Raw genomic sequence first — 14,181 nt, 5'->3', positions numbered from 1 at the left:
TCTAGCTTTAAGCTAGGGAGAAGTTAAAACTCAATCTTCGTGATCTCTTCCTTCCAAATTTGCTAGAAATTCACAAGATTGGGGTTCTTTCCTAAGCACTCTAGTTGATTAAAAGTAAAAAAAAAAAAACTTTGTCTTCAAAGTTTCTCTTTAAGCAATGAGGCTTCCCTTTGCTACTTAACTACTTTCTTCCAAATAAACTGACTAAAATAAAATACAAAAACAAAAAAGCACAACAGAACTGTCAACCAAACCACTCAATACAGAGAAAGTGCATTTCTTCACCAGTTTTTCCAGCTATAGAAGTTTTCAGTAACTATTTTTAATCATTAAGATGAGGACTTTTCATCATTGGACTGTGTTTTAGGCATTAGTTCTATCACATCTCTTGGGGGTTTAATTCTAGAGCACAGCAATAAAGAAATTATTTATGTTTTACTGCAGTTTTTCTGAAGGTACAAGACTCCAATAATACACACTGTACCACACACAGATGTACAGAAGTCTATTAAAATAGTTATTGACAACTGCAGGTTCACAAATCACATCATTTGTTATTCCTTCACAGTACTTTTCCACAGATTTTTTTTCATAGCATTGCACAGATTATCTATAAAAAGTATATTTTTTACTTACTTACTTAACTTTTACTTACTTAACAAAACTTTTTAAGCTACTTCAGAGAAGGCAAGTGTCTTTAAAAAACACATTTAAGAGCCTCTTTACTTACTGACCTTTTTAAGGACACGCAACAGTCAGAGCAAAATGAAGAAATACACACTGATCCTATTACTGTAAAGGTCAGGGACAGGAAACTTCAGGAAAAGAGGAACACAATTTTCTTTTTAAATGGATAACTGTGTACAGGGAGAACAAAGGTTTTCCATAAAAGACTAGCACAGGTGAAACACGGCCACAACTTAGAAAAAAGTTCCCACTTTAATGAACATATGAGCATTTTTCAGAACTAGGAAGTATTTACACATTCAGTTGTAGTGGGGTTTTTTTATTAGACTCCTGACATGGAAAGCAAGAGTGGTTTATAGATGTATTCACCACACATTTTTAGATCTTTCCGACTCTTGATTTCTCTGAACAATTGCAGGTGTGATACCTGGAGAAAGACTTTTCCGTAGGTTTTTTTGACAGGAGAAAGACTTCAGGGGAACGACCGAGTCCACGCGGGGCTGAGGGCCCCGGAGGGCCCCTGGCGAGGCTACTGTCCCCACCAAAAGGCAAGGGCCAAGGAACCGCTGCTCCCAGAGAAGAGGAGAGCGGCGAGGGCCGCAGCTCGAGACCGAAATGGGAGTGGGAAGGGACCCCCGGTAGTCAGCGAGGGCCCGATGGGCGCCGGCACCATCACACTCCACCGCAGGGGTCTGGGCAACGGCTGGGCCCCGCAGTAATAGACTGCACCAGGGAAGGAGAGAGGGCGACTGCAGGGCGAGCGGGCTCTCACCTCTAAGGTGGACACAGGGCTAGCAAAGACGTTCTTGCCATCCTCCAGCACCTTGAAGTCGGCGGACCGTACATCCGCTAATAGCGGAGGCTCCCTCTCCGCCGCCATCTTCCCCTTCAGCCTGGGCCACCAGCCCCAACCTCCTGCTCTCACGTGACACCCCGACCCTCGCTTCCTCGCGCCACGTGATTGGAAGACCTAGGAAGGGAGGCGGGGGAAAAAGAGGTAGTACGCGCGCCTCCATCGCTGCAGCTCGCTTTTTTCCTGCTGCTGTAGGCGAGTATCGCCTCGGTTGGACTGGGGTGGTGCTAGCCTCTCGCAATGCCGGAGGTGGGGGGGGGGGGTGTGGGTGTGGGTGTGGGTGTGGGTGTGTCTGTGTCCACCCGCCCCCGCAGTCTCTCCTTGTAGGGCAAGACGGGAATGGAGAGGGAGAGGGAGAGGGTTGCGAGTGCCAGTGCCAGTGCCCGCCGAAGGCTGCCTGCCCTTGGGCCCGCGGGCTCCGTCGCAGGGGGGTTGCGCGCCCGCGGAGCAACCTTTCGACCTTGCCCGGGGTGGGCTCTGTGGAAGCACTGGGGTGGCTGTGTACCTGCCTAGACCTGGCTGGGAATGACTTGCCTAGTATGAGCAAACCTGTAGATGTAAATTTCTCCACCAGTTGGGTTACATCATTAACAGTACATCACTGCACGCAACTGGCCCAGCTTTTGGTTTCCCTCCCCTTCCTATGAAAGGAGACAGCTGTAGGTGCACCATGTTAGGGCATCTAGATAAGGTGAGAAGATGGATGTTTGCTGGTAGCTGTGATTTGAAATTGTTACTGTGATAAAATAGTTTAATAAGGCTGGTCATTTTTGTTTAAATCCAACAAAGTCTTCCTTCTCATAAAACACAAAGTCTGTGTCCCAAAATATTTGTATTTTAGGAGTCTCATCCATATATGATGTACATATGGTTGTTATTATCACAAAAATTTTGAAACTGGCCAGTGCCAACCAAGGAGAGAGGCTAGGACACAAAGTATAGAATTACAAGAGTAATTATTTTATTCACGCGCATGAGGTGTCCCATTCAAATTGGGGCACCCTGAATGCTGTTTTACACATGGTCCTTATATGTTTTAAGCATTCAGGTACAACATGATTTGACCAATGACTACTTAACACACACATACTGCTGTTTTGCAAAGCAACTATAATTCTATGGCATCATCATCCATCTGCTTCTTTCTTGATCTAGACATCCCTGGAGTCGGTCTTGCTACAGTTACTTATCTATGATGCCAGATAATCCTGAGACAGGCCCAACAGGCAGACAGGACGCATGATATGGAGGATTCTCTATCCTCTCTCCGCCTGGCTGAACATGGTGACTTAAGGGATAGGGGGCAATAGCGACAAGTTCCTGCCCGGCACAGCAGGCGCGTCTCCTCTGTGACTACCTCACCTTCCCAGGTGCCCTTGCATAATAGGTACAAGGCTCTGCAAGTGGAACCAAACAATAATGAGGATGATGGTTCATCTAGCTTGGAGGTGTCGCTGAGGTTAAGTCGGCCTATGCCCGGCGTCAAAACTACTTCCATAAAGAAAAAAAGACAGGTCATTGTCATAGGAGACTCTCTCCTGAGGGCAACAGAAGGCCCAATATGCAGACCTGACCCACTTCTTAGGGAAGTCTCCTGCCTCCCTGGGGCCTGGGTTAAAGATGTGACAAGGAAACTTCCTACCCTAGTATGGCCCTCAGATTGTTATCCATTATTGATTTTTCAGGTAGGCAGCGATGAAATTGCAACAAGAAGTCCGAGGGCAATCAAGGGAGACTTCAGGGCCTTGGGATGACTGGTTAAGGGATCAGGAACACAAGTAGTGTTCTCCTCTATCCTTCCAGTTGAAAGGGAATGATGAGGGAAGAAACAGGAAGACCCAGATGATCAATACTTGGCTCTGAGCCTGGTGTCAACGGCAGAATTTTGGGTTAGAACACAGCAGCCCCACATTACCTATTATCCCTGCGCCACTTGGCAGGGGAGGAGGTAGAAGAGTCAGGAATGAAGGAATGAAGTTGAGCCTGGGAAGAAGGGGGAGTTGGGGGGGAAGATGTTTTTAGTGTTGTCTTTGTTTCTCACCATCCTACTCTAATTTTATCTATTGCCGATTAAAAATAATCTTCTCCAAGTCTAGTCTGTTTTGCCTGTGACTGTAATTGGTAAGCGATCTCCCTGTCTTTATCTCAACCCACAAGCTTTTTTTGTCTTATTTTCTCCCCCTGTCCTGTTGAGGAGGGGTAGTGAGATAAAACCATGAGATAACTCATGGATAGAGAAAAAAAAATGTTTAATAAGCAAAGGAAGAAGAAAGGGAAAACAAAACTAAATAATTTGGCTCCTCATCCATCCCCAGGCAGAATGCTCCATGCACTCCAGCTGCTCTCTCACTCAAAGGGCAACTCCACCTCCTTGTCTTCCCACCCTGTCCTTCCTAAAGAGCCCGTATCCCTGCATTGCAACACTCCAGTCATGGGAGTCATCCCACCACATCTCTGTGATCCCAACAAGATAGTAGCCCTGCAACTGCATGCGGATCCCTAACTCATTGTGGTTATTTCCCATGCTGTGTGCATTGATCCAATGTAGAGAGGCACCCCAGCATGTTGAGTTCCTGGAGAGGGTTTGGGGGATTTCTCCACAATGGTGCCTCGTAGGCACTTCCTTGCTTACACGCAAATGCTGGAGGTGATCCCGCTTAAGCCCCATTTTGTTGATTTTGTGATCCCTTCCCATCACATCACCCCCTGCCCTTTGCTCATCAACCCTGTCCGTCACTCCCTCACAGGACTGCTGGTTACTCTCTCCCTCCCCATTCATTCTTAGTTTAAAGCCCGCCTTACCAGGTCAGCCATGCTATTGGCGAAAATAGCTTTGCCTTGTTTAGTGAAGTGGATTCCATCTTTCCCAAGCAGATGCTGATCTGCAAACAGGGTCTCATGGTCATAGAACCCAAAATCCTGCCGTCAACACCAGTTCCACAGCCAATTATTGACATGCATTATGAGTGCCCTCCTCCTCACATCCTTTCCCTTCACCGGCAGGACTGAGGAAAACACCACCTGGGCCCCCATGCCCTTGACAACTTCCCCCAGAGCTCTGTATTCACTTTTGATCCTGTCCAGGTTTCCCCTAGCAGTATCATTTGTGCCCACATGGAATAACAGCAGGGGATAGTAGTCAGGGGGCTGGACGAGCTTTGGCCATCCTTCCACAACATCCCAGATCCTGGTCCCCAGCAGGCAGCAAACCTCTCTAGATGATTGGTCGGGTCGACAGATGGGTGCCTCTGTCCCCCGCAGCAGGGAGTCACCCATTACGATGACTCGCTGTTTCTCCCTGGTGGTCTTGCATGATTTGGGGTGAGGTGGACCAGGTCCTTTGCTTGTAGGCACATCTGACTCCTCTTTAACTTTGAGGGCAGTGAACCTATTTTGCAGTTGCAAGGCCTTAGGAGGGGCAGGAGCCTTCCTCTTGGTGCCAGAAATCACCAGCTTCCATCCTTCCCCTTCTCCAGAGGTTTCTCTTACTTTGATAGTGGGGGTATACACTGCCTGCTTCTCTATTGCAGGTGAGGACTGAGGGTCTTCAAGCTGTTGAGTCTCCCTCCTGTCTATTTCCCTTTCATCTTCTCTGATGCTGTGGAGCCTTCTAACTTCCTCCCGTAACTCCTCCACTTGGAGACACAGTTCCTCCAATATGGCACACCTCCTGCAGGACAGAGAGCCATCTCTCCTTGCATCGGAGAGGTCCCAGGCACTCCCTGCAGCCTGGCTGCATGTCCCATCTGAAGCTCAGTCTGCGTGGAAGCCTCTGCCCTAGCAGGGACAGTTGCTCCAACATCTACCAGGATTATCTACTATAATCTGTAATTTATAATATCTTTTGGAAAAGTAAACTGTATGCGGAACAAGGGGTGGAATGTAGCGATTCTGACTGGGAGACTATTGCACATTGACGAGTCAGCGATCCACATAACAGTTAATCCGAGGAGGCCCAGTCTTGTGCTGCGCTGCATTATGCTGCACACACAGCCTGGCCTTCAGGTTTGTGTTATGCTGCATAGATTCCTTGGCTGAAGGATAAACTTAGCCAGATCATTGTAACGGAGGAGCCTTCAGGCAGCTCCCACTTGGTACCTGTGATTATGCCACCTGTGTGGCCTTGCCTTCAACTGCAGCAAGAAATTCTCATGAGAACATAGTTTCTGTTTGACAGTAGAAACGATTAATAGAATTGTTTTCTTGTAAGAAAATTATATAATAGCTCAAAGGACCAAAAAGGAGGAAACTCCCTCCACTGACGGGATCTGCAAAGCATGCTGTGGGAAAATCCATCCAGGGTCTGTCCAGTGCTGCACGAACACAGGGTTCCCAGCATCTGAAGGGATGTAAGAGTTAATAAGATAGAATAAAAAGAGGAATAAAGATAGTGAGTAAACCAGCTATTTTATTAAGCCATTTATTGTCAGGCCTTTCTTATTGAGATCCAGAAAGAATATTGCACCGTTTTTCTCTCACCTCACCTGACCTCACCACCCCCCCACCCCCCCACCCCCCACCCCAGTGCAGAACATCACCTTTTTTTTTTTCTTGGCCCCTAGCTCCAAAGCCCACTGGCCTGGGGTTTAATGTTCACAAAAATTCCATAAATTAGAAGGTACTTTTAGTTTCTTAGTAATGCCATCTCTGTACATTCACAGTATGAAACTGCATGTCTTTCTCTGAACCTTTTTCTCACAGTAGGATTCACAGTAGGGAACAGGGGGGAACTGTGACTGCAGAGCCATGTTGTAACCTTGACTGTCATTGTTTTGTATTGTAAAAGGAAGGTCTTTATGCCCCAAGGTACTGCTTTTCAGAGGATGCCTGAATCTCCAATGACAGAGGTCAGGGCTGAAGATGTATGCTACAAGTGTGGTTGTACAGAAGCTACACTATCAATGAGCCATTGTTACTATAGATACTATGACAAGTAACTGGGGATTTTTTTCCTTTCACAAAGACTGTACTAATATAGGTTTGTGCTTATGGTGACAAATTAAATTTAAGAATTAGTTCAATGTTATGGTCTATATTCTGCACGTCCAGCTAAATAGAAATTCAAATAGTAAAAGCAAAATAACATAATTATGTTCCACTTCAGTTCAGTCAGGGCAAAAAAGAACTTATCTTATTCTGGGTGTGCTGGTTTTGGCTGGGATAAAGTTAATTTTCTTCACAGTAGCTAGTATGAGGCTATGTTTTGGATTTGTGCTGAGAACAGTCTTGATAATACAGAGATGTTTTAGTTATTGCTGAGCAGTGCTTACACAGAGTGAAGGCCTTTTCTGCTCCTCACACCACCCCACCAGCGAGTAGGCTGAGGGTGCACAAGAAGTTGGGAGGGGACACAGCTGGGACAGCTGACCCAAACTGGCCAAAGGGCTATTCCATACCATATGACATCATGCTCAGCATATAAAGCTGGGGGAAGAAGAAGAAAGGGGGGGACATTCGGAGTTAGGGCATTTGTCTTCCCAAGTAACCGTTATGCGTGATGGAGCCCTGCTTTCCTGGAGATGGCTGAACACCTGCCTGCCCATGGGAAGTAGTGAAAGAATTCCTTGTTTTGCTTTGCTTGTGTGTGCAGCTTTTGCTTTCCCTATTAAACTGTCTTTATCTCAACCCACGAGTTTTCTCACTTTTACCCTTCCGATTCTCTCCCCCATCCCACTGTGAGGGGAGTGAGCGAGCGGCTGTGTGGTGCTTAGTTGCTGGCTGGGGTTAAACCACGACACTGGGAAATTTAGAAGGTTGGTTGAGTCCCTCCCGGATGTCCTTTGCATATGACTGGTTGTCACTGAGAGCTTCTGAGGACAGTTTTGTCCAGGCATATAGTGGTGAAGATATACATTCTGTGTATGAGGTCTGGAAAGTGTAGATATTTGTTCTAGGACCTGAAAAAGGAGTGATCTTGTTCCATTCCCCAGAATTCTGCTGTGGCTCCGAAGATCTGATTTTCCCCATTCCTTAGGGAAGACATACCAAGCAGGTGTTTCTGAGTGCTTGTACTTCTAAAGAGAATGTAATTATTGAGGAAATTAACTTCACAGCTAAAGATTGCAGTGTCATGATAATTTAGAGGACTGGGAGGGATGTTTTCTGAGCAACCAATAATCTTTTTTTCTCCCTTTCTTTTTGGTTATCACTTAATAGCATTTATCAAAACTGATAACAGGAATTGCTTCCCTTTACATTTCCTACTGAGTCTCAGTTTAGTTGAGTTAACTTTTCTTGGAGCAATGTATTAGTGTCATGCTCAACTTTCTTTTCTTATAAAAGTCTTTCATATAGGTTTATTCTTAGCAGCACTAGAAACTGCAAAAATACACATTGCTGGTTTCTTTTTAAAATAATTGTGAAAGCCAGCTCTAGTTGTCAGGCACAACCTTTTTATCTTGATGAATAACAGCTTATTGAAGTTCTTTCTTGTGGGAAAGCAGTCGTTGCCTTTGGAGTCAAGAGGTTAGGAGACAGCAAAGGTGTAAGTATCCATTGTTATCAAACCATCTTCTCATTTTTTCCTCCTTTTCCCACTGCAGCCTGCAGCAAGAAAACATGCTTCCAGGGCAATTGTTTTTCCTCTGTTTAAGCTGTGTGTTATAGATATTGGTCATATCAGGACACATACCTTGGTCATCATTCAAGCATAACTCTTCCATTTGGATAATCCTGTGTGTGGAGAGGAAATTCTGTGAGTTTCCATTCATGGTGGGTTTTTTTGTAATTTATTCCCATTGGGATGGCACAAGGAAAGTTGTTTGTCAAGACCCTCTTCCATTTTGGAACACAGAAGAATGAAATGTGTAATAAAGGAAAGCCTTCACCCTATTTACAGTCTATTGCTCTAAGTTAAAAATGCAGCAACATTTTGCTTACTCAGGAGATGGCTGTAATAAGTGGTGTCATTGTTTACACCTGTTATGCATACAAATTGAACCAAATAAATGGAAATAAAGATGAGTTGCAATTTCCTTATCATAGGCTTGTTAAATATTGGGTTGTTTGTGAGAAAAATATATTGCCTTCCCAAAACAATGCATTTTAAAAACAATCATAGAAGAGGAAGGGTTCTGAAAGTATACCACTGTTCATCCCACTAATTTTTTACTCTTTTTGCTAAAAGAACATTTAATCAGGAACAAAGCCTCTGTCAGTTCCAAGAAATGGTATAAATGTAATTTTGCAGAAGTAAAAGATATGCACAATACATATCATGTAAACACCTTCAGTCACCCAAACAGCATTACATGAATACACAGGAATAAAATGAAAATAGCTTTTTGCATTATAAGTTCATTTTAATTGAAGCAGTAAATAGTCACATGACCTTGTATCTAACCCTCAGGATAGCAATAGAACTCACCGTGACAGCCAGACTGAAAAATATTGCAGTTTCACAGAGAAGGAAGAGTACTAAAATTGATCCATTCCTTGACTAGCAGTGATGAAAGTAGTACATGGGTGATAGCTATTACAATTTAAATATCATATGCAGAAGTCTCTACTCATGCGTGTTATCAAAATGGAGACTGGAAGTCAGAAAAAAATGCCATATATCTGTCTCTGACTGCTAACTGATTGGCTGCAAGATGGCATGCAGGGCTGCATTAATGATAAGGGACAAATAGTTTTGGACTTTGTACAATGGCAACATTAAGAAGATGACTTTGAATGTATAAGGTCTGTGCAGGTATAAGAAGTAAAGATTCTTGTACCAAAGGCTAGGTGCATTTAGGAAACAGTAAATATAAAAAGTGCTTTCATAATACACAAAGTCTTAGTTGCAGGTTGGAATGTGCACACAACTGAATGTCAGATTCTATTGTGGTCACAAATGGTGCTGAACAAGAGCCAGCATGGCCAGCAGTTCAGTTCCCAAACTAATGAGACACAGAAGTATTTTATTAGCAACTTTCCATCATAATCCAAATTGTACTGCTATGTATTTCTGAAGTTGCTGGAAAAAATGTTATAATGGTTGCGCATTTTGAATTGGAGTAACTAGAGCAAAAATCTGATAGTGCTCTCCTGGGGGGAGACTGCAGCTTTCCTGGTCTTTTTCCATAGCTTTGAAATTTGGAAAAAGGTGACACAAGAAAGAAAATGTATCAGAAAATGCACAATAGATGAGTCCCTTACTAATTACTAAAAATTGTTTTCTTCACATTCTCACTCATACATCCCAATGCAATTTTAAGAATGCTAACCATTCACATAGCATTTATACACACTTAAACACTTTTTAATATGTTTCAGTTGTAAAAAGTACTCAAGAGACAGCCCTAAAATTTGAAGCCTGTTTCTATCTCCCTATATACATTTATACATAGGAAATGTAAAGTATGGGCAAAAATCTAACCACTGTATCTTCAATATATAGCAGGATTAACTGTTGAAGTGAAGGGATAAATCTTTTGCTAAATCCTTTAAATTCTGAAGCCAACAAGGACACTATTCATGATCCTGGGAGGCAGCAAGTGATGCTACTTGTAAATCTGACTTTAAATTTTTGTATCATAGGCCTAAAATATCTTTAATGAATCCTTTTTACTGGTGGAATTGATGTAAACACCTTGCAATAGTTTGAGCAGTTAAACTAGACAAATTAAATCTCTTCAAATGAATACATTATTATTACTAAGAACAAATCAGCTGATAGCATTTAAGACTGTTTGTTGAATTCTTTACAGTTAAAAAGAAATACAAATAAACTGAATTAGAATCAAACTGTCTGATATCTGTGGTTTGATTCAAGATCCTAAAGAGCTTTGGTTATATAACAAGTGCATAAGGTTGTACAGATGATAGGAATTCAATTTTCCTGGGAAGTTGGTACCATGATGGTCTTCTGAGGAAAAAAGATTATTTTTTCCCATGCTTTAGAGTAAAGTCTCTAGAGCCAAAAGCAGCATTTACCATTTTTTTTCTCCTGTCCCAGATGGTGATTTTTTAAATAATGGTCAAACTCAGCATGTTGGTGATTTCTCACCTTTTATTTTACCATGATCTACTTTGTTGTAATTAAAGTTTAATTGATAAAAACTAACTGATCTGGATTCTTGTATTGGGTTTGCGTGGCAAAGTTTTGGTAGTCGGAGGGCTACAGGGGGGGTTTCTGTGAGAAGCTGCTAGAAGCTTCCCGCACGTCTGATAGAGCCAATGCCAGCTGGCTCCAAGACAGACCCACCACTGGTCAAAGCTGAGCCAATCAGCGACGGTGGTAGCGCCTCTGTGATAGCATATTTAAGAAGGGGGAAAAACCTGCTGTGCAACAGCATCTGGGAGAGAGGAGTGAGAATATGTGAGAGAAACAACCCTGCAGACACCAAGGTCAGTGAAGAAGGAGGGGGAGGAGGTGCTCCAGGCGCCAGAGCAGAGATTCCCCTGCAGCCCGTGGTGAAGACCATGGTGAGGCAGGTTGTCCCCCTGCAGCCCATGGAGGTTAATGGTGGAGCAGATATCCACCTGCAGCCTATGGAGGACCCCACACCAGAGCAGGTGGATGCGCCCGAAGGAGGCTGTGACCCTGTGGGAAGCCTGCCTGGAGCAGGTTTGCTGGCAGAACCTGTGACCCTGTGGGGGACCCATGCTGGAGCAGTCTGTTCCTGAAGGACTGCACCCTGTGGAAAGGACCCATGCTGGAGCAGTTCATGAAGAACTGCAGCCTGTGGGAAGGACCCACGTTGGAGAAGTTTGTGGAGGACTGACTCCCATGGGAGGAACCCCATGCTGGAGCAGGGGAAGAGTGTGAGGAGGAAGGAGCAGCAGAGATGAATTGTTGTGAACTGACCGCAACCCCCATTCCCCATCCCCCTGAGTGGTGCAGGGGGATGAGGTAGCGAAATCAGGAGCGAAGTTGAGCCCGGGAAGAAGGGAGGGGTGGGGGGAAGATGTTTTAAGATTTGGTTTTATTTCTCATTACCCTACTCTGATTTGATTGGCAATAAATGAAATTAATTTCCCCAAGTTGAGTCTGTTTTGCCCGTGATGGTAATTGGTGAGTGATCTCCCTGTCCTTATCTTGACCCATGAGCCTTTTGTCATATTTTCTCTCCCCTGTCCAGCTGAGGAGGGGAGTGATAGAGCGGCTTGGTGGGCACCTGGTGTCCAGCCAAGGTCAAACCCACCACAATTCTTCTATACTAGTTTACATTGGAGTTAATAAGTATTATGTGTTCCCAGTGGAAAACCTTTCATTGTTTTTTTTTTTAAAAAGACAGACTACAAAAAGAAGAAAAGATAAAATCATGAACTTCTCAGTTGTTAATGTTCAGACATAATGGTGTCTGTTGTCCAAAGGTGCTATTCATACTGTGCTTCCTTTCTAGTTAAGATATTCAGTAAGAGCTGTATAGAACTTGCATGACAGTCAGGTGAAATTTTAAAGACCTGAAGACTATCATAGATGGTTTTTTTACAGTTTCTGAGAATTAAATTACTTATCTCTGCAATTCATTCTGTGTTTGCCATCCAATGGTCAATGGCCTGAAGACTTGGAGATGGATCTAAACTAGAGAGTTAAAGATGAATAGCTCTGTTATTCAGTATCTTCTAAAGTTTTATTAAGCCATTGTACTGTACATATGCAAGTGGCAGTATATTGCATCTAAGGGAAATGGGCCAGTGTTCTCACATCAATAAAAGACCTGAAAGGTTTGTTATCAGTGGAGATACTAAGCAGAACCAGGACAAGAAACTGGGCTTATCTTAGGCAGAAGGTTCCAGAGAATAGTTAACATTGCATTTTCTTTCTCATGTGAGTGGCTAATATATCCCGTCACAGTTCCTGTGTGTTGAAGATTCATTGTTTATTCTTCCTGGACCTCTCCTGTGGTTTATGTGCATGAATAATATCCACCACCTGAAGCCAAAATCAGCTGATTCTCAGAATACTTACCTTTGTTTTTTTCTTTTTAATTATAGCAAATGATTGATTCTCTCGATTTTCTTGGTGTTGTGACAGTTTTACAGCAAACATAATCTTAAAATTCCTATCCCTAATATCTTTGCTTGCCATGCAAACTTCTAAAGACTATTGAAAATGCAGGCTTTTTGTTTGTTTGTTCCTTTTCAAACCATTGTTTGTTACTATTGCAGACTTTTCCAATACAGGAAAATTATAGGCTTCCCAAGGGATATATTTTGTTTTATATGTTTGTTCAGATGATGTCAATACTATTATACTGAATCAGCAGGAGATTATGAAATTTGACTTTAACAAATGTAATTAAAATATATTTTAAATATTGGTGCTTACATCAAGGTTTGTGCCAGGTGTTCATTACCTAAAATATTATGGGTGAATAGTTGAGTAGAAAATGTGAAAAGAGTCTCTCTTTTTATTAGTTTTGTCTTGGTCCGATTACTCATATACAAGAGAAATATTGGGGAAAGTGGAGTTAGGTCTGGCATCCCTGGGAGTGATACCATTTGGGCTGACAGCAAAATTGGGATTGTAAACTGCACTACTATTGCTGAGATAATTTAACCAAACAAAGCTTTTGATATACCATACTGAATGCTGGGACCTGGAGATGGTAAACCTGGACTCAGCTCTGGATCTCTGGGCAAGTTCTCCCTAGAGAGTGGGCAGAATCAAAACATCAGGTCCAGACAGTTAAGAAACTGGGGAAGTTATAGAAATCTCTGCTTCAAATTAAACCAGCTCAGAGTTCAAATCATTAATCTTTAAAAATGTGAATATCGGAATGCCTTTATCTATAAAGCAGGACACTTCTAAACACAGCACACCACATTGTGCCACAAGGAGACAACATTCATATCTAGGCTATAACTTCTTCAATTCTTCTTAAAGACAGTATATCTTGGTGGAAAAGAACTAGCCTAAATAAAAATTTGGAATCTGAACACCTTGGAACTTTGAGATATCAGTGTTCTGTATCAGATATGGATATATATTTGAATACATTAGCCATATGTCAAGAACAGCCCAAATCAAAACTTCACCCTGACCACCCATACTGAACAGATTCCTCAGAATCTTGTAGTGCAGGTAAGGCAATGAAATGTACAGTAGAAGAAGAAAATTAATAAGCATTAATATTTATATTGAATGCAAGTATGAGAGATTTTTTTTTAACCTGTAGTGCACAAAAAAAGAATGCTGAGGTATTGAGTGTATGTGGCCAGGTTTTTTTGGGGGGGGGCGCTGCAAGGTTGGCCTCTGTGAGAAGAGGTAAGGGGCTGCCCTGTGCCAGACACAGCCAGTTCCAACTGGCTCAGCAATGGACCCACTGCAGGCCAAAGCTGAGCCAATCAGCAAAGCTGGTGGCACCTCTGTAAAAACATATTTAAGAAAGGGCAAAAACACCGGACAGGAGAGGAGTGAGGAAAAAAAGTGTGAGAAACAAGCCTGCAAACACCAAGGTCAGAGAAGAAGTTGGGGGAGGAGGTGCTCCAGGTGCTGGAGCAGATATTCCCCTACAGCCTGTGGAAGAGACCTGTGGTGGGTTGACCTTGGCTAGCCGCCAGGTGCCCACCAAGCCACTCTATTACTCCCCCTCCTCAGCTGGACAGGGGAGAGAAAATATAATCAAAAGGCTCGTGGGCTGAGATAAGGACAGGGAGATCACTCAACATTTATCGTCACGAGCAAAACAGACTCGACTTGGAGAAAT

General features: G+C 43.2%; 1 protein-coding gene across 2 annotated transcripts in view; it reads right to left on the bottom strand.

Annotated features, from left to right (window-relative positions):
• The window catches only part of LOC140650565 (sorting nexin-2-like), a 44,042-nt gene extending 42,294 nt beyond the window's left edge, over positions 1–1,748 (bottom strand). The window contains exon 1 of one of the 2 annotated variants that reach the window (XM_072859061.1): positions 1,460–1,748. In XM_072859061.1, the coding sequence (XP_072715162.1) occupies positions 1,460–1,567 (108 nt within the window). In that variant the 5' untranslated portion in view covers positions 1,568–1,748. The remainder of the gene's footprint in view (positions 1–1,459) is intronic. The other variant, XM_072859059.1, reaches the window with a different exon arrangement.
• Between the last annotated feature and the right edge of the window lie 12,433 nt (positions 1,749–14,181).

The sequence above is a fragment of the Ciconia boyciana genome, chromosome 4, assembly GCF_034638445.1.
Source record: "Ciconia boyciana chromosome 4, ASM3463844v1, whole genome shotgun sequence".
NCBI lineage: Eukaryota > Metazoa > Chordata > Aves > Ciconiiformes > Ciconiidae > Ciconia > Ciconia boyciana.
The sequence above is the reverse complement of the archived record's forward strand: the minus strand, read 5'-3'. Positions and strand labels throughout refer to the sequence as shown.